Source organism: Leptosomus discolor, chromosome 8, assembly GCF_034619465.1.
Source record: "Leptosomus discolor isolate bLepDis1 chromosome 8, bLepDis1.hap2, whole genome shotgun sequence".
In the NCBI taxonomy this organism is placed as follows: domain Eukaryota; kingdom Metazoa; phylum Chordata; class Aves; order Leptosomiformes; family Leptosomidae; genus Leptosomus; species Leptosomus discolor.
Genome location: NC_141398.1, coordinates 38,999,922 through 39,018,765, shown reverse-complemented (window position 1 = coordinate 39,018,765; position 18,844 = coordinate 38,999,922). Strand labels below are relative to the sequence as shown.

The following is an 18,844-nucleotide window of genomic DNA, read 5'->3' as shown; positions in this document are numbered from 1 at the left end:
AACCTATATGTGTGAGGGGAGGCACTGGATAGCCTTTCCATCAGGGCTGGGTCTGCTCCCCTCTTGGTGTTAGCAAAAAGGGTGACTCCACACACACAGCACTAACAGAAGAAAGTGCTTTGGTGCTGAAGGTCCTTGCAAGCCATATGTGGAATCACCAGCAAAACCACAGGCTCCCACCCTTGATTTGGTGGCACTCCTTAGCCTCTGTAGCTTTGCTCCCAAATGGCCCAAAGGCAAAAACGACAGGGCAAGATTTACAGCTTTTGTAATACCTGAAGTTGGGCTAACTGATATCAAACAGCCCCTTTCTAGATTCATGTCCTGCAACCTTTGCCCTAATAGAGCACTAGAACTGTAGGTCTCCTTGGCAAAGGACATTAGCCTTTGTAAAGCTATGCCTTTCATAAGGCTACATCTCTACCACATTCTCCATACAACACTGCAGAACAAACAAGTGGCATTTTCTCAGTATCCCAAAGAACTGCTGATAAAGACTATACGAGTTAAGGACTCACTCCAGTTCAGAGATGCTGCTACATTCCTTCAGGACTGCACATAACTTCTCCAGGTCATTGCTTGAAAATGACTCTTTGTCAGCCTAGGGTGAAAGGGAAACCAATAGTCCAGGTCTGCAGGGTTGCAAACAAGATTGTAAACTTCACTCCTTCAGAAAACCAGAGAATAAATGAAGAGAGAACAACAAAATAAAAAATCCCCTTGAAATATCTTGCTGCTTTTTTTTTTTGTCTGCAGCAACTGATAATCTGTACTTCCAGCTCCTGTCTGCAAACAGAGAATAAAGAGACAAAGTAAAGAAAACTTGTGGCACAAGAAAGAACCAGGTCCCCAAGGTCCTGGTTAGAAGGCTTTATGCACAACTTCTTTCCTCTCTGCAGCCTAGAAAACAGACAGGCACACTCTGTGCTGGAGTAAGTGCATGAGCTGATATGCATCCGAACACGGGTCCAGCTTAGGATGCATTTCTCCAGGTATCAGTAGAGAACCACCCACCATCAGAAACTCTGTCACTGCCAGCTCCCCCCGCTCCCTCATGGGAGCCGATGCAGTGACCACACAATCACCACACCAATTCTCTGAGTAAGATACGTAACCCACAATCTGTTTTGACTCCTGTAGAAGACCACAGATGCTAACCACAGAGCTTCTAGTGCTGCAAGCTGCGATTATGAACACAGTGACAAATGACCAACAGCTCTCCTGTGACTCACCTTGGAGATTCAGGTTACATCAGCTACAGGATCCTACAGAGAAAGGACATGCATGAAATACAATGAAAATTTGCCACGGTACCTTATTTTTTTTGAAGCAGTAGGTGTCTGGTTTTCCTAACCATATTGTTGGTAATCAGCAGAGAACATAGGCTCTTCCCTAGTAAGCAAGTACAAAACCAGACAAGGATAAAACACTTACTCTTTAGCAATGTGGCAGGTCCCTGGGGCTACCCTGGCTCTAGCCCACATCCATATCTTGCCAATAGCAAGCTCTTCTTTCTTTCAGTGATTAACCAAATACTTGAGCATGCAGGCAACCAGGGAGAAGGGGAAAAGACAAAATTCTCATCTAAGCTACAGTTTGATGGAGAACTCAGCTTTTGCCTAAACATGTTATGTGAAAAGAGTCCACATCTGTGCAAAAAACTGTTCATAAATAAATGGAACATCCAAATCCTGAAACACCTGAGTTTGAAATGTCACCTGGTGCTTTAAAGGGGTCACAGATCATATGTCTCATGCTGTCACTCTCTTTCAAGCATAGCCACAACAACTGGATCCCATGACAGCCCTACTGTTCCTCCTTGGCTAAGAGGTGGGATTCAGGTGTCCCATGGGAAATGCTCTTTTACAGTGGGCACAGTCCATGGAAAACAAGGGCATAAATAAACGAACCTACAGCTCCAGGAGGAACAGGAAACCACTTCTTAGTGAAAACACTTGGGTTGAGCTGTTTTGACCATAATTTTCTGAGGGGAAAAATAAAACTCCAAATTTATTTTGATTTAGGGGTACCATGATCCAGAATGCATGGTGTAGTGAACTAGATGGTTTTAAACACGCAGGGATCTGTGAATCTTTTTGGAATTTGGTCTGGAGGTGTGGGGTTCACTCATTTTTTTACTGTTCACTATTATCAGATAGCACAGCTGTCATTGAACAGTCTGCTTTGCTTAGGATGCTGTGGGTTGAAATGTCTCCTAGAGACATAAAACATAGTCAAACACTATAGAAGGCAGTGGACAACTTCCAAAGTGGCTAAGAAAACCAGGAGAAACTACTACGTCTAGATTCAGGGGGGAGCAGGGGCAAGAACTGCTGTGAGATGAAGTGTTACCCTTGGTACCTAAACAGGATGCAAGAACTAAATGAGATGCTGAGAAAACACCATTTGTGCACACACACTCTACCTAGGAGGATGGGAAGCAAACTCTCTGTCTTCTGTAAACCTCAGGACTGCAGTCCCACGACAAAGGCTGTGAAGAAGGGAAGGAATCAATGTCACATTTTGGTTATTTACAGGACTTCTTGTTTTAAGAATGCTTGATTTTGCTCTGCAAAACTCTTTGGTAACATCAATCACTTAAAACACTCCCAAAGCAAGCAAAAAATAATCTCCGCTAATTTTAAATCCTGGTTGGATCAAACCATGCAGTATCAGATGACCCTGTTTCTCCGAACCATTAGAGAAAGTGCAGACAAAATTGTTACACTTGAACTCCAGGGGGTTTCCAAGGGAAAGCAATAGAAGAGAACTTCCAGCTCCACTTCAGGAGATGTCACCAGTACTCATACTCCACAGAGACCCTCTCTCCCAGGCCAGAGAGCAGGAAAGAGTCTAAAACTGCCCCCACACATAAAAGGACACACAGTGCTGTGCCTTCTCAAATTCTGTTTGATAGCTCAGATAAAATCAGCTTCCAGCAATGTGTTACCAGGAGTCAGTGTTAGTAATCATCTTTGGACAGGTTCTTCACCCACCCCACTTCTGAGGTGACTCAAAAAAAATCTCAGAAGCTGACTCTCAGACTTGTATACTGGGATTAATGTCAGGAATGACTCAAGACCTACATACCTGACTTGTACCTCCATCACCTTCTCGCAGGTATTTGCTGACTTCAACAGACGGCAAATGCCATTAACAGAGATGCGGTTTTGACTGAGACTAAGAAAGATATAAAAGGCAATTAGCTGGTCACTGAAATCACACAGAACTGTCCTAGTGGGAGTGGTCATCAAGTGTGCTGCATGCTGGAACCCACTTCACTTCAGAAGTGGCATGGTGGAAAACACACAGGTCTACTACTCCTGAAGAAGGGGTTTCAACAAAAGGGCACTTAGATGCATTTAGATCAGTTTCCGTGCATGATGCTCTGAGCAATTGACCAATTTCAGCCTGAAAAGTCTCATGAGCTGAATCTCATCCTTAAAGAGTTCTCAGAGCTGCTTCTGTAGCATGGGTCTGGGTGAGGCCTTTGCCTCCTGGATGCCTGCTCAGCATCTCTTTACAGTCCTTGCCAGGCTCCAAAGAGGGCAGTTTGGTTTTGTACAAGGCAACACTTACTCCAGCTGCTTTGAAACTCATATCTGAGGGAGGCTTTCCAGCAGGCAACTGCAGCCTTCATCTCCAAGCTTGTTACCTGATAAACTGAGGCATTTTCCAGTTAGTGGGGACTGTTTTAAACAGTACAAACTACAAAGCCCTCAAAATATGCTTGCTTCCCTTCTCCTACAATTGCTTCTTTGCCTGGACTGTTCTTCTGATCCAGATCAATCTTCCCTGCTTATCTCTGCATGATAGAACTTCAGACAAAGAGTTTTATCCCTAGGACAATGTGATTTATGCTTTAGCCCCAAAACCATCTTACTTTAGGAAACTTAAGCAAGAGTACAAAACAAGAAACCAAATGAGTGTTTTCCATCCTCCTGGAAAGAGGAAAGGAAGAAAACACTGGATGACAAAGATGTCCAGATCCCAATTCAAATTGGTGAGCTAGAAAACTGGAGTTTGAGGTGTAGCTAAATTCAAAATACAGTCAGGCCTGAACTATCTTGGAACAGATATTCCTGCATTTTCCAGGGCTGACAACTTTACAGCCAAATCCAGGCGGCCTCATATATAGGCAAATAAGGAAAGGTAGGGATGATATTCATTGCAACATGCAGGTTATGAAGGGGATCTCTCTCGCCTTCCTCCTATCACTTCTCCCAACAGAGCTGGATGGCTTTAGAAGACAAAAGGGACAACACAGAAGCAATCTGTGTCCCTTCACTGGCTCAGAGGATTGCTGGAGGAGCTATGCCTCTGGAACAGCTCCATACTGCCCGCAGCATGCAGCACTGCTTCCTTAGCAGGGTCTGCTATGTAACCGGCATCTCTGGTTACAGTCTCAGGAAGCCAGAGGATGCAGTTGTCACAGGAATGAAAGGTTGCTCAGCATTCACCTCCTGCTGAACCTCACCAAAAATCCCTAACCAGGATCCCACCAGACACAGAATGCTAGGACCCCTCCTTGAAGTCAGGCCGCATGTCTCACTGCCCTCTACAGGTACACCCCGTGCTCCCCTCCACCCGCCTGCAGCCACTCAACAGGAAGGAAAGGAGACATTTACTCCACTTCGAAGAGACAGGGACAGCTCTGGAGAATGGCAACGATCTCCTCGGCATGTTGGGAAGTCAGGCTGCAATCCTGCAAGCTGTGAACAGGAAGCGTTAATGAGCAGTGAGTGGACAGTGGGGCCCAGGCATTTCTGGTTCTCTCCAAATGAGGGCACACAGAAGTACCACCAAGAGGGGGAAGTTTTACACTCTGCTCTGACACACAATCCTGGGCATATTACTCTGTCTCTCTGTAGCTGGCGCTGCAAAAGGAGTGCAGAGGGACACATTTGCAGAGTGCTGTGCAAGTGCAACGCTTTGTGTCAGAGCTGCCTGGCACAGTCCTCCACAACAAGTGGATGGATGTAATTGTTCCTGTGATGCAGAGTAGTGAGGGAAAGAGAAGGAGGTAAGGGAGGGACATTTCCCAGCTCTAACATGCTCAGATAACATGCCTGAGTCCTATTTTGCAAAAGCCACCACTCTTTTCTGGAGCCCAGGCAAGAAAGAAAACTACATGGCTCATGCCTTTGGTAGCTATAAGGAGACACAGCAAGATGGGCATTATCAAGGGAATTCTGCCTCTCTAGGGCTGTTAGAGCCCAAGACACAAGAAATAAAGCCACTGGCTGGGCCAGACAGGGATTTCTATTGTCATTTACTGATTCAGGTTTTTTTCAAACTTGTTTGTGTGTGGAAATTTCCTCTGTACTTGAGGACAAACACAGCTGCTGTTCCTGTCCTTCTGTAGTACCTGTCATCTGCAAATCGTATTCCCCAGCAGGAATTTCAATGCCTTCTCTTACCAGAACTTCACAAATCTAGTTGGAGTTACACATTCCTTATTCTCTTCCCACGTCAAATCCAAAGATCTGCAAACAAGCAAAATATTTGGCCTTTAATATGCCTTCACAAAATGTAAGGACCTGGGAGCTGGTTAGTATTTTCTGGAAGAAACAACAAGGTCTGTGTTCTGTCCAACCATTCCATGCCAGGTTAAGTGATTTTCAAGAGCCAGAAGACCCCCATCAGGAGATGGAAGCACAGGGGGCGTCCACATGGGATTTCACTGTGTATTTGAATCAACATGATAACTGAGCCCCAATTCAAAGGCACTACTAAGATGCAGGATGTTTTGCCTTCACGTGGGATTGTGCCACCACAGGAAGGGATAAACATATGCACCTGTGCCAGGATGCCTACAACAGCACAAGAGGACTGTTCAGGCATCTGAACAGGAGCAGTTTCTAGCTGACTCAGAGCCAGGCTGAGCCAGTTTACACATGGAAGCAAAATATTGTGAGGTCCCTGGGGGACTGCACAAGACAGGGCAAAGCGAGCTCCCTATCAAGGAACAAGAGATTGTTTCATAGATTCTTAATTAAGGTCAAATCCACCCTTCCCTCCAAGTATGCACAGGCAGGGAGAACACAGGAGCCAGCCAGAGAAGGAGCAAAGTCTTTTCCTTAATTCAGCCTCATGTTCAACTTTCAGCAGTTTTGCAATAGAAACACAGCACTTCAAGCTTACACAGGTACTGCCTTTGTGGAACTGGCTGGTAGGTCTGTGCAAAGACCAGCTCTTTTAGTTACCTTTCCCTTTTCTCAGGTGGATCCAGCTCTGCCAGGCGTAAGGGCAGAGGCAACCAGTTCTGGTGCTGGAGCAGTTTATAGTGACACCAAGCTGATGGTTTGAATCAGCGTAACTCTACAGCATAACCCCAACTGCAGTTTCTCACCTTGGAACATTCCCAGACAGGCCAGAAAAATATATAATCACGGCGTCCTTCCTGAAAAAGAGATCCAAGCCAATATTAGGTCACAGGCGGAAGGATGCCGTTTCTTTAGTAGAGGTGCTCAGTAAGGACCAAAGCTGTTGCCTGGATGCTAAAAAGGGCCTTGACATCTGCCATGCCAGCACACTGCCACAGGTGAGCAATCAAGCAGCCGTGTGGCTAGCAGGCAGCAAGACACCCCACGTGTTGAGCTGGGGCTGCAGTACAGACAAGACAGTAATATGGTTAAAACTGGGCTGGGATTTTTTTTTTTTTTTCAAGACCAGTAGTTTGGTGGAAAGAGGTTCAGCAGAAACTCCATTCCAGCAAGAAAAAATAAGAAAAATCTGTACACAATTTGACTTCCCTTGAGTTACATCAAGGATTAATTTGGCCTGTTAAACTTTCAATGCAAGGCAACCGTAAGAGCTAGGACTTAAAAATTCTACCCTTTCTCTATCACCCTGGACCCATGAAAACACCAAAACCTGTAGTGTAATGGACATAGAGCTAGAGCTACTTAAATCTACACCTTTTTGGTAAGCTTAACTGATTTATAGTGAATTTATGCTAGCTAGTAAAGAATTTCCCTGTTGATATATTGCAGAGTGTAAAAGCAAGTTTAAATTCTGTTACACAAGAAGAAATACTACACCCTGCAAATCGATTTACAGACCAAGGATGAAATGACCTATTAAAAAAAATACAAAGAGAAAGTCCATAATACGATTAATTCAAATTTTGTTTCGAACAGACAACAAAAAGGATTAAAATTAATTTTTGTTGATTAGCCAACAATTAAGCTGTAAAGCAGTGTCCATTTAAAAAGTCAGCGCCTAAAGAGACAACATATCTGCTTTGGTAACAGCTCTTGTGCATTGGTACCTGATATGTAGTTCAGTGGCATTTCGACATGCAACAACTTCCTTTGCCAAAATGAGAACATCATTCAAGGAAAGATCATTGTTGCTCAGGACTGTGAACATGAGGAAGAACACAACCTCAGCCGCTGGACCTAACAGGATGCTGTTTTCTTATGCAAATGCCCTCTGCTCTGCACCCAAACACCCTGAAGCACACATTCTTTTAGTTAGTGGATTTCTCCAAAACGTCAGAATTTTGCATTTAGGACCCAACAATAGCACTATCAGATCATAGCTCTTTTCTGCAAGCCATGAATTTAGAATCAGAGACACTTCCTCTATGTTCAACAGAAGAATCATTAACCATTTTTGGGTTAGGTAGGGAAAGAACTTCATACCTGTATGATGACCCAACTGAGCCACAGTGCAGTTAAACTCTGGCCATAACAAATCCAATTTGAGTATGGCATATTAAAAGTAGTGTGGTCTAAAACCTCACCCTTAAAACATCCCCAAAGACACAATACTAGCAACCTCTGAGGATTTACTCTTTAATTGCATGTTTCTTCTCTTTCATTACTCGTTGAACCTCATTAAACATAAGTTCTTGCTTCTACAAATCCTCTGCTTGTTCTCAGGGCCACAGATCACCATTCCTGTGAGCCTCAACAGAATCACCCACGACAACGCTGCATGTATGTAATAGAAACATGTAAAGGAATGAGGCTTCCTACCTCTTCCATACGATAAACTGCTTCACTGGGCATAGGCTGGCATTTCCCACAAGCTGTTATCCAGTGTGCCCACGAAAGCGAGGAGCAGGTACATTCCCCCTTTCCTCCCTCTTTTTGCCATGCTTTTCAACACTTCTAACCATACTGCAAAGCCAGTAATTAATTCCTGGACAGGAACCAATAATACCTGCAGGTATTTTGGATTCACCTGCTTGCACCTGGCGGTTTGTGGAAGACCTTTAAAGGCAGAGTCACTCCCTTTTAACTGGGGCAGGCAGGCAGTGGCTTTGTGGCTATCCCTCTCCTGTAAGGTGATCTACACTGAGACTCCAACACTTGGAGCAGCTCTGCTCTGCTTTCCCTACTGCTGCTTCAACTGCCTCTGCTAGCTTTTCAAAGGCTTTAAATCCCTTCACAAATCAGGCTGGTTCTCTCCACCTAAAAAGATGCAGATGCATCTTTAGCGGTCAGGTCAGTCCCTCTCATTCAGCACTGTGCATTACAGGAGCGTTAGGAGCAGTAGAGAAGGCAGCGGCTAACAAAAAGGCTGGAAAGACAGGGATAGAGCCATCCTCTCTTAGGCAGAGGTGAGGCATCTCAATCTGAGCCTAACCAAGGGGAAGAGAGGAAAGAAGGCAGAAGAGGAAAAACTCATGCCAGGCACCAAACTGAGCACATGCATTGTAATTCCTGGAGAGGTGTCAGTGGTGTCAGGACTCCCTTGAGATTATTTTAAAACACCTGGGTAAGAACTGTGAAGCTGTGTCTATCTCAAGCCAGGCCTCCAGCACAGACCTGCTTGCACTTAAATGTCTGTGCCTCAGCTTAGTGCCCCACATGTCCCCCACTGGCATCTCTAAGAGTGAGCATTACCCCTTATAGAGACAGCCAGCAACTCTGCTCTGATGGGGATTCAAACTCTCTCTCATGCTATGCTTGGCTTCACAGTGGCTACCATTTTTAATACGTTTAAGCCATTTTTACTCACTTTATTTTCTTCAGCTTTTCCATTCTGGAAAACAGGTCCATCACCCTCTTCACCTCTGGATCCCGTATCCGATTGTCCTGCAAGCTGCACACAGGTTCATTCTGATTAGTACCCCAGGCCCCCAGTGAATGAGCAGTTGATTTGAGGGTCACTGCCACAACACACTCACATTATTTCCTCAAGCTGGAGGCACTGTGATGAAGCCTGGACCAAGTTAGTCATCCCCTCAGCTGTGACGCTCCTGCCTGTCAACCTGGAAAAAGAAAGAATCATTCAAACCAAGCAGAGGGATGATTAGCATCCCCTGTGCAGCATGTGGCAAGCCTGTCTCAGATGCGTGCCTGCACCACACTCTGAGCACACCAACACAGAGTGGCCTGACTTTGCCATCTGCAATCAATTTTATACTCCTTTTCAAGCAGGGCAATGCAATACTTACCTTGATACCAGCATAAAACAAGAGCCATACATATCTGTGCTGCTCTGCATAGCACTGCCTTACTCTATAGAGAGTGCTGCACGCAGCAGATCAGCCTTGAGTGAGCCAATGTAATTAAACCGCAAGACAGAAACAGAGGACAGACACAGAGAAGGTTCTGACCTCACGAGCAAAGACTTACACTAGGTTCTCCACACTCCCCATTCCTTGTAAGCTCTTTGAAAGAGCAGCAAAGTCATTGCCACATCTCCTACTGCGAAAGCTAGAACATGAAGAAAAGGGAAAAAACATAAACACAACAAAACCCAAAATAAGCTAGCCCACAGAGCAGGGTAAAACATTATTTTTAAAAAAGCATTTAATTTCTTTCTTAACAGCCATTGATCATGCTCTGCTTTATCTTTTCAAACATCTGGTTAAAAAAAAGAATAAAAAAAAAAAACATTAAACTTGCACATCAACTGCAAATACCTCAAGAGATGGCTTCTGCCTTTTGGTACAGTGACGCCATGTGTAAGGGCTGCCACAGATGAAGAGTCAGCCCTATTGCATGTCCCATCAGAGTCAGGACCCTGGAGACAAGGGAGGTCACACTGGGGCAAACCAAACTCATATAGATGGTGTCTATCAACTCCCGTGTGATGACCTGCTGAGTTACAAGAGGGTTGATTTCAGGACAGATACTTTAAATTTGTGTGGCAAAGTAGCCAGTTGTCCAAAATATAAAAGACACAAGGTTTTTAGGGAAAGTATCTCTTTTATAGAAGGAACTGGTGGCGTCCAAAAAACCAGACAGGTAAGACTTCAGGCACGCAAGCTCTCCTTTGAATCAGTTGCAGAATGTACTAATTACGAGATGTATTGGTACAATGCACCCTGGGTTACATGTCTCCCACAGCATGTTTGGGGGCTATGAGAGCTAAAACCCACCTATGGCCCTGTTGCCTGACGTGCCTCCACCACCCTCCGCTAAACCAGATAGAGTCAGGAACAAACTGCAGAGGTGTGGTGGCATGATGGACATGGCCCACGGTCATTAGGAACACGCCTGAGGTGATGCTTCTTCTTTAGACAGGTTCTGTACAAGCACCATGCAGCTGAAATGCCACTGGCCTTTGCCCATCCTTCCAAGAGACAGTACTGAGAGTGCTAGTATCCTGCGGACCATAAGCGAAAGCAGGCACAGACTTGAGTGTGTATGAGCCAAGGAAGAACCCTCAAAAATCCCCTGTTCCGCTCTCTTAATGCAAGGGAACAGCCCAACCATCCTCAGACATCTGCCTAATCTGCTCTTCGAAAGCAGAAGACTCCATGCACTGCCCTGTGCCTGCATCAGCAATTTAGAGGTAGGAGGTATCATCAGAAAGCTTTTCTAACAGTAAATTAAGTGGTATTCCTATTCTTAATGGAGGCAGAGAACACTGATACTGTCCTTTTTGCAATGACATCAACATCCAGGAATAGCAGTTTTCACATCTGTGTTTCTGCTTCTCTGCTTCATAGCAGACAACATCATTCCCTTCAGGTCAAGGTAATTCTCACCCTGGCTGCTCCCCATCTTCTCCACATTAGCAAGCTCTACACATATTCCTCTAAGTCATTCACAGAAATACAGAACAAGACCCATTCCATGACAGGATCCCAGGCGATCCTCCTTAAAAATTTCTTCCAGCATTACAGCAAAACACTGATAGAGAGCACCTGAGAGTGGGGTTGTCACCTCCTGTTCATCTGGTTTATGGTGATTTCACTTAGATCACAACTTTCTCATTTGCTTGCAGGATTCACCCTGCCTTTGTATTGTCAAGAAATGCCCATCGTTTTCTCTCTAATCTACTACACTAACTACCCTGTTGTTCGTTCTAATCAAAGCAAAGAAACATACAAAAAATACAGCCAGAATGAATTTGTCACCTTAGCATCTTTCAATCACTCATAAATTCATTATTTCATAAATGTCTTCAGTATCAAAGTTATGCTGTTCAGATCAGAATTTCTCACATCATCTTTCTCTCACTTCTAAAACAAATACTAGGCTTCCTCTTCCAACCCTTTAGCCCCTCTCTCCACCTCCCAGCTCACAGCACTGTGTGCTTACCTGAAATGCTCTACATTTTTACAGCCAGCCAGAATCTCTAAACAGTCAATATCCATGAGACATCCTGCAAAATCCAAACGAGGCAAATCCTGGCCCAAGTTTATGACAAAAACCAAAGCTGACAGGTCCAAAGGTGTCAGTCTGAAGTTTTTAAACTCGTACTTGAAATTCAGCAGGCTCCCAATGTGCTGAGCTACTTTGAGGTCTTGTGTTTCAAATGTGCAATGGCAGAGCTCAATGACCTTAGGACCTGTCAGATGAGTGGTTGCCACCAGTTTCTTGAGAGACTGCAGGATTGTGTCTTGCTTGTCCTGCACCCAAGCTTCATCTTGTTCAGCTAGCAGCATGAGAAATGTCTTACATTCTTTTGATGACAAGCCTGAGAGAAAGATGTGAAAACTCTCCATGAGCTCAGTCTTTGCCTCATTCTTTAAAGTCCACTTTGACTTCAAAGAGAACTTCTTCTTCAGGTATTTCTTGTCCACCCTCTTACTTACCATGAGACACAGTGCTGCAAAAAATTCCTGCAAGCTCAAGTGCACAAAGGCATAGCCAGCCTCTGGGCAAGTGCCGCTCCTCTTCACCTCAAAGACAGTCAGCAATCCATGTAAGGAAGCAAATTCCTTCACATGCTCTGGAATATCACCAATATAAAATACAAGCTTCTTCTCTTCCAGGCCTTTCAGTGCAAGATCACATAGACCCAGAATGGCCTTCTTGTTAAGGTTCAGCTGAGTCTCCTCGCTACCCGCACGCTCTCCCTGCTATTTGCTAATGAAGATGAGAAGTATTTTCATATAAAACTGTGTCATAGTCTGAGGAAGCTCCACACTCATCTGATGCTTAAGGAGCAAATACTCCAAACAGATGCACACAAAGTAACACAGAGCAGGGATGAGGCACATGCTGAGGAGCTTGGTGTGGTTCTTCAGGTGAGCAATGGCTTGTTCTTTGAATGCTGATGAAAATAGTGGCTGACATATTCCTCAACCTTCTCATGGTCAAATCCCCAAGTTTCTGATAGGAGATCTACTGTGTTTAATAAGAAGTCAGGTAGTCTCTTAGGTCAGCTGATGACCAACACGGTGCAACCAGGCAGGAGCTTCCCATGACAGACGTCTGCAAAGAGCTCAGATATGGACATACGGGAGGTAAGAGTTGGGCTCCCCTTAGAAGAGGATGACTCGTCCATGTTAGCTGCAAACTCATCCAGCCCATCAAAGATGATCTGTGTACAGCAGGAGTTTTCCAGGAGGTACTGGAACACTGCATCAGGGCTCTCTTCTGGCTGAAGGAATAGGTCAAACAAAAGCTCCTTCAGAGTCAATTTTCTTTTTAATAAATTCAGCTGCCAAAACTCAAACAGAAAAGTGAAGAGAAACTGAGGTAGCACGCCTTCTGCCCATTTCTGACCATTAGCATGGTCTTGCCTGTACCTGGTTTACCAAACAAAAAGATCACCTTTGTCTTTCCTGAAGGGACCACACTACAAAACAGATCTGACACTTTCATGGCTGTATCCACACATTCTTCTGGTTCAGGAGCACCTGCCACATCCTCTCGGGGTTTATCTGTTCTCTCTTTTAAGTGGAAGGCTTTGCTCTGCTGAATGACAAGGTTGACAAAGGCTTGGTTGAAAGCCAGTGGCTGTGTTTGTTCCTGTGCTGCTGCTCCTGCTGCTCTCCTGCTTCCATATCTCTGGTGGATAGAATCAATGAGGAGATGCTGGTACTTTGTAGGTGAAACTGAGAGAGCAGAGTGAGTATGAGGGTAAAAAAGTTAGTTCTGAGACGTGACAGATCCAAAATACTATCATTTATACATAGAGAAACAATGGCCCTGATCAGAGGCTGCTCCACAGAGCTAAGTAGAGATGACAAATTTTGATCACATGAAAATAACCCATAATTTTTCCTATTTTTGCACAGGGGCCGAAGAACATGAAAATTCAGGGTGAAACAGATTTATATAAAACCTCAATCACCTTATCTCTTGAAGATGAGAATTCGGTAGTGGTATATTATCCATGTAATTCCCTGTTCACTAGCTCCCTGTTCACCCATGCTGGCCTTGTGCCACTCTTGCTCAGCCATCTGCACCTCTGAACAGGCAGAGCTTTTGCTTTGAGAATTTGAGATCCCTGATGGTATAAGCATCTCTTTGTTGAAGAGACAACAGTGGTGATAATTAAGGGCACTCAGCACCTTCTGAAAAACCCTAACCTCCTTGCTGTTAAGTTTGCTGTCAATGGACAAGATCTGGTCTCCTGGGACACCTCCTCAAGAACTTTCCTGTATGCAAACTTTCAGTCAAAAACTGGCTCCAGATCAGCTGCAGCTGCCAGCTTTGCCATGCTCTCTCTGTTCTCCCACCAGACACTGGGCAGCACTAGACTGTGGGGATGGGAAGGCTAAAAGCAGAGGCAGAAAAAGGTGAAGAAGGGCAGATGATGAAGGAAAGGGTGTGGACACTGGTGTCATACAGCCTGCAGGTCTGCTCAGGCTACCCAGTCTTTCCTGGGACCATTTGGCTTTCCTGGGACTCTGGCTCAACTCTGTCATCACTCATGTCTTCAGTTACTTCTCTACTTCAGAGTGAGCTGAAATCATATGAGTTTTTAATGTGCTAGAGAAACTGGGGAGCCTTTAGTGGGTTTTAAATTGTCAGTATGTCTCCTGATTTGGCTAAAAAAAGCAAACAAATACAGGGATGACCTACAACTGAATGCTTTACCAGCATATCACCCTTTCAGGGAGTTCTTAGCCTACGCCATCTGCATCCTTTCTCCTCAGGTAAGATTTAATATATCTCTGAAATGGAAATGGTTGTTTCTTGTTATTCGCCAGGTCTCATTGCCTGTATATTTTATAACCTGTTGCATTATGAGTTTATGCAGCTACTAAACAAAAGTTTCACTCCATGCGGGAGGCTGATTTCTTGGGTGTTTCTGCAAAGACGTTAAACAGGTCCTTCCTTGGAGGAAAGCACACCACCGCTCTGCTCCTGGAACATCTACATACCTAGTGGTTGCTGTTTAACATCCTTATCACTCACAGAGCTGCTGCAATGGTGATATTGAGCAAACCCTGAAAATTGAAAAGTCAAAAACATGTCAAAAGGGCATTTTGAATGACAGCTTATTAAAGCCAGGCAAGCTTCTCCAGCAAAGCATTTGGGGAGCTGAAGAGGCAAAATCAGAGATACAAAACTATTTGCAAATTCAGGCTTTACAGAACTGCTTTTGCAAATGTTGAATTAAAAGCGGAGACGCATCTAGTTATAGAAAGCCAGCTTGGGCTGGTCCTCATGAGACTAATCCCTCCTCTTGTCCCACCTCAAATATGCTACAGCTCTCAGGAGTGACCAAGGGGCCTAGGCTGGTTTAAAGACCTTCAGTAATGGAAATCGCTGAACTTCTCCAGGCAATTCATTCCAGCACTTCAGTTTATTTATAGAGATTTGCCTAGTGGATAACATCAGTCTTGCCTGCCACAGTGTGATCTGCTTGAGTGTTTTTGCAGAGAAGTCAAGCAGGTCCTTTCTCTTCCCTGGGACACATGATCAGCTACGAGGACTCAACATTTATCTAATATTGTGACATAACTTTGTACTTCACAGAGCTGTTAATACTCAAATCTTACCATTCTCAGCCAATAGCTGCTGGGACATCAGAAATAGGGAGGTACAAGCTGCTGGTGGAAGCCTGGCTTTGAAAAATCCTTGCAGGAAACAACATGAATTTTAAAAGGCACGCTTCGCAAGAAATGTGTTAGATTTAGCAAATGATGCTCAGATCCTTTTGTTCAATCCCTTCGTTTGCTTAGAAGTACAGTGCTACATAGTGCAAGAACCTTAGCAAAAATCTATCATAACAGCCCATCAAAAAGCATCCTAGGAAATTACCCTACTGGCAGCACAGCTGCTGGAAGGCAAAAAACCCAAGATATGTGCAATTCTGGATTCGGAGAAGCACACAGAAGTACAGAGAGCATTAAAGACTACAGACAGCCTAATCAAAGACTTACACCACAAGCACTGCAAAGTTACACAGGGCATGGAGAAAGTGGCTCTGAGCTTATGAAAGAAGCCTGGCAGGTTTGAGATAGAGATAAACCAAACAGCAGTACTACATATCCCAGCTACACACTGTAGCAAAGCCCACAGCCCAATTTCTTTCAATTGTTCTCCACTCCTCCTCAAGATTTAAGTCCACCCAAAGCAGGATAAGCCCATGTGGTGGACTTGAAAGACAGCAGGAGCAGGAAATATCAATGTTTAGATACATCTCGGCTCCACAGAAAGTTTCCTTGTGAGTGAAGCCAGCTGCCAGGTCAGCCTCCACAAGCTCAGCTGGCCGGGGAGCACTGGGGGAGGGAGATACACATACTGCTGTGAAAAGCCGCCCTGCATTTTCCGAGACTGATCACAACCACCTCACTGGTGAGTCTTTTTGTAGGGCTGGGTGATGCACCTGCCCTGCTTTGAACACGAGAACTGCTCTGTTACCCTGGGGAACAGTTTCTGGTGAACGCACAGCCCACAGATTCCCAGGGCTGTTTATGGCGATTAATTCCCTGTTTATGGTGTGCTATCAGATGGAGAGAACGGGTGGAGCTGAGAGAGGCCCGAGTCTTTCCTTCCTTAACTGGTCCTAGTAACTTTCAGCACTATTTTTCTGTTCCACCAGCAACTGGCAAGATCCACTGTCTGCTCACTAGGCCAGCACAGCAGCTGGCAGCAGCAGCCTGCGTGTAGAACACAAAGGTCACTTTTGTTTTCAGGATCTGTGACACACAAGATATAGTATTTGCAGTGCCACGACTCAGAAGTAGTCTCTGAGTGAAAAGCAGAGGCAAAAGTGCCTCTGTGACCATACGACCAGCTGGAATTGCAAAGGGTAGGTTGGGAGCTATGATTTAAAATGGGTAACACGAGCAGAGATGGGCAAGGCAGGAGTCCTGACTGCTCAGGGAGCACAGAGCTAAAAGCCTGCCTCTGTCTGGCCAGGAGCAGGGAATGCGAAGAGCAGCGGCAAACACACAATTATAAGGTACTGAGGAAACTGGCAAACCAGATCCAGAGCCAGCTCTGCAAGAAGCTCCTGAGTGTGAGCCTTGGCCAGTCCTCAAATTCACGCAGCAGGAAAAAAAATGAAGAACAGCTTTTCCTTCAAATCATCTGTTTTTCACCAATGGGCAATCCAGCACCAATCCACTCCCTGCCACCAACGTTCAGCACCTCTACAGGACACAAGGCCTGCGCTGTGCTCCCTGCACTGCCAGAGTCCTGGCTCAGCGACTCCTCTGCTGCAGCCTGCAGAACACAAGGCTTCATTTCCCGCTGCTTCTTTCTCCCCCAGTGCACATTTCCATGATGGCAGCTTTCTGTGATAATATGGATTCCTTTTGCTGCTACCTCCACTCTTTACCCTCTCACCAAGCCAGGTGCCAGAACCACACCCTTTCTCTCTCTTTCTGCTGTGAGACTTTTCACATGGGGAGGACCTGGACTGGTGTTTCATTTTCTGGAAACTGAGTAACTGGTGACTGAGGCAATTTGGAATTTAGCAGTTTCCAGTTATGCCAATAGCTGTTGCGTGAGGGCCCAGGCACGTCGCTCAGTGGTGGCACATACCTTTGGTATTTTCACATTGTACGAAAGGCTTTTGATAGACAGTTGGGTGATGGGCGCTCCTGCAAAGTGTCAGGGGAAGAGGAGGGATCTTGAAAACAAATCCCTCATTTCATGATCTGTACTGAGTAGGAAGGCCTCAGTCCCTAATTCACCCCCAAAGAAAGTCCTAGAACTACTACTATCTGTCCTTTCAAGCTTTGATTCTGACAATTCTGCAATGGTTTCTGCTCGATGAACTCCTAAATAGTCTTTCTGCTCTTCCTTTAAAAACCAAAGCAACTTTCTCCACCTACAAGTGAGCCAACCACAGCAGAGGCACAAAAAGCAGGGATTTTGCAGAGTGGGTGGGAGATTCTCTTGGCTAGAGAAACTAAAATGAGTGAGTTCCTTAGCAAAGTCAGGGCCAACAAGGCTTTTCTGAAATTCAGGGAGAGAAAATGAAACAGGGGAGGTTCATCTGGAAAGCACCAAGAACAGAAAAATCAAACCTGAATTTGCAGTGGCTTCCGCACACCTTGCCAGCACTGTGGCCAATACGTGGGACATTTGTAGTCCTGCCCAGCCCATGGGCAGAGAAGATAAACACCAAGAGCAGAGCACCCCAGGGTCTGTTCCAGCCTTACCTTTTGGCACAGACAACTGGACACTCACAGCTGTGCATGCTTCTTGTTTCTGGCTTAAGTTACCCAAAGGAGTTGGATTTGAAAGGAAACAGAGTTACTGTAAGCCTGCTGCTCTTGAAATCTGGGGTACTGCTGGCCAAAATCAAAGGGCAAGGAGCTCACAACACACACAGTGGCACAAGCCAAGACTCAGTATGAGGGCTGATGCAACGCAGCAAAGTTTCAGGCTCCGCATCTGATCTTCTCCTTTCAGGTTGCTCTAAAATAGTTAACCTCTGCTTTCAAGGGAGGAATGAAACCACTTTTCTCTATGATACATGCAAATTCAGAGCGTGGGCAGCTTTGGCTGATCTAAAACCACACCGTAGCCTAAGGGAAGCCCTACTCTTCCGCCTTCCTGGAAAGGTTTCTGTGATGAAACCGTTGGCAGAGTCAGTTAGCAGCCCAGTCAAGGGCCTTTTCTGACTCACTGCATGACGCAAGCTACCACAAAACTCCACTCAGCACAGCCAGCCCCACGGACAACATTCACAGAGCTTCAGATGGAGAACCTGCTCAGGCCAAACAGGAGGCCATATACCACCAGGACTCTTCTGTTCAGATAAACTCATGCCTGAAAGCATCACTCTCCAAAATCAGATGTGAAGCCTTCAGACATTAATTCCTCTCACTGTCATTTCCAGCATTTCCCAGCTGGGAGGGCAGGCCAGTACTCTGGTATTTCTAGGTCCAGCATCAGCACAAAGCAACACAGAACAAGGCTCCAAATGGGCACATGTGCTGTGCCATGGCCTCACACAAAATTCACTCAACAGCTCAAACATCCTGACTCTTGCCCTGTGTCCTGGTTTGAAAGACAGGTGTCTGCTGAGGAAGGCAGGAGCCTCCCTTGAAATGGAAAATGCAACCCCCTTCCCTCCAAATTATTATAATTTTGAAATTAACGGGCCTTCAGGCAAAGATATGGGGAATAGGAATAACAGTACTTTACTAATATACATATGTATATAACACAAGGCAGGGAAAAAAACAACCCACTGGTTTACATTGACAGAGTCAGAAAATACAACCTGCCAC

The 18,844-nt window shown here is 45.2% G+C and overlaps 1 protein-coding gene across 1 annotated transcript in view; it reads right to left on the bottom strand.

Moving 5' to 3' along the window:
* NLRC5 (NLR family CARD domain containing 5) overlaps positions 1-17,825 on the bottom strand; it is a gene marked incomplete at its 5' end in the record, with an annotated part of 43,784 nt that extends 25,959 nt beyond the window's left edge. Inside the window, 17 exon segments of the mRNA XM_086468809.1 lie at positions 519-591; positions 1,310-1,392; positions 2,426-2,491; positions 3,091-3,180; positions 3,580-3,663; positions 4,629-4,712; positions 5,421-5,486; positions 6,353-6,403; positions 7,274-7,357; positions 7,997-8,002; positions 8,974-9,057; positions 9,143-9,226; positions 9,594-9,674; positions 11,511-12,465; positions 12,468-12,923; positions 12,926-13,255; positions 17,768-17,825. Coding sequence (XP_086324935.1) covers positions 519-591; positions 1,310-1,392; positions 2,426-2,491; positions 3,091-3,180; positions 3,580-3,663; positions 4,629-4,712; positions 5,421-5,486; positions 6,353-6,403; positions 7,274-7,357; positions 7,997-8,002; positions 8,974-9,057; positions 9,143-9,226; positions 9,594-9,674; positions 11,511-12,465; positions 12,468-12,923; positions 12,926-13,255; positions 17,768-17,825 — 2,735 coding nt within the window.
* Positions 17,826-18,844: the final 1,019 nt, after the last annotated feature.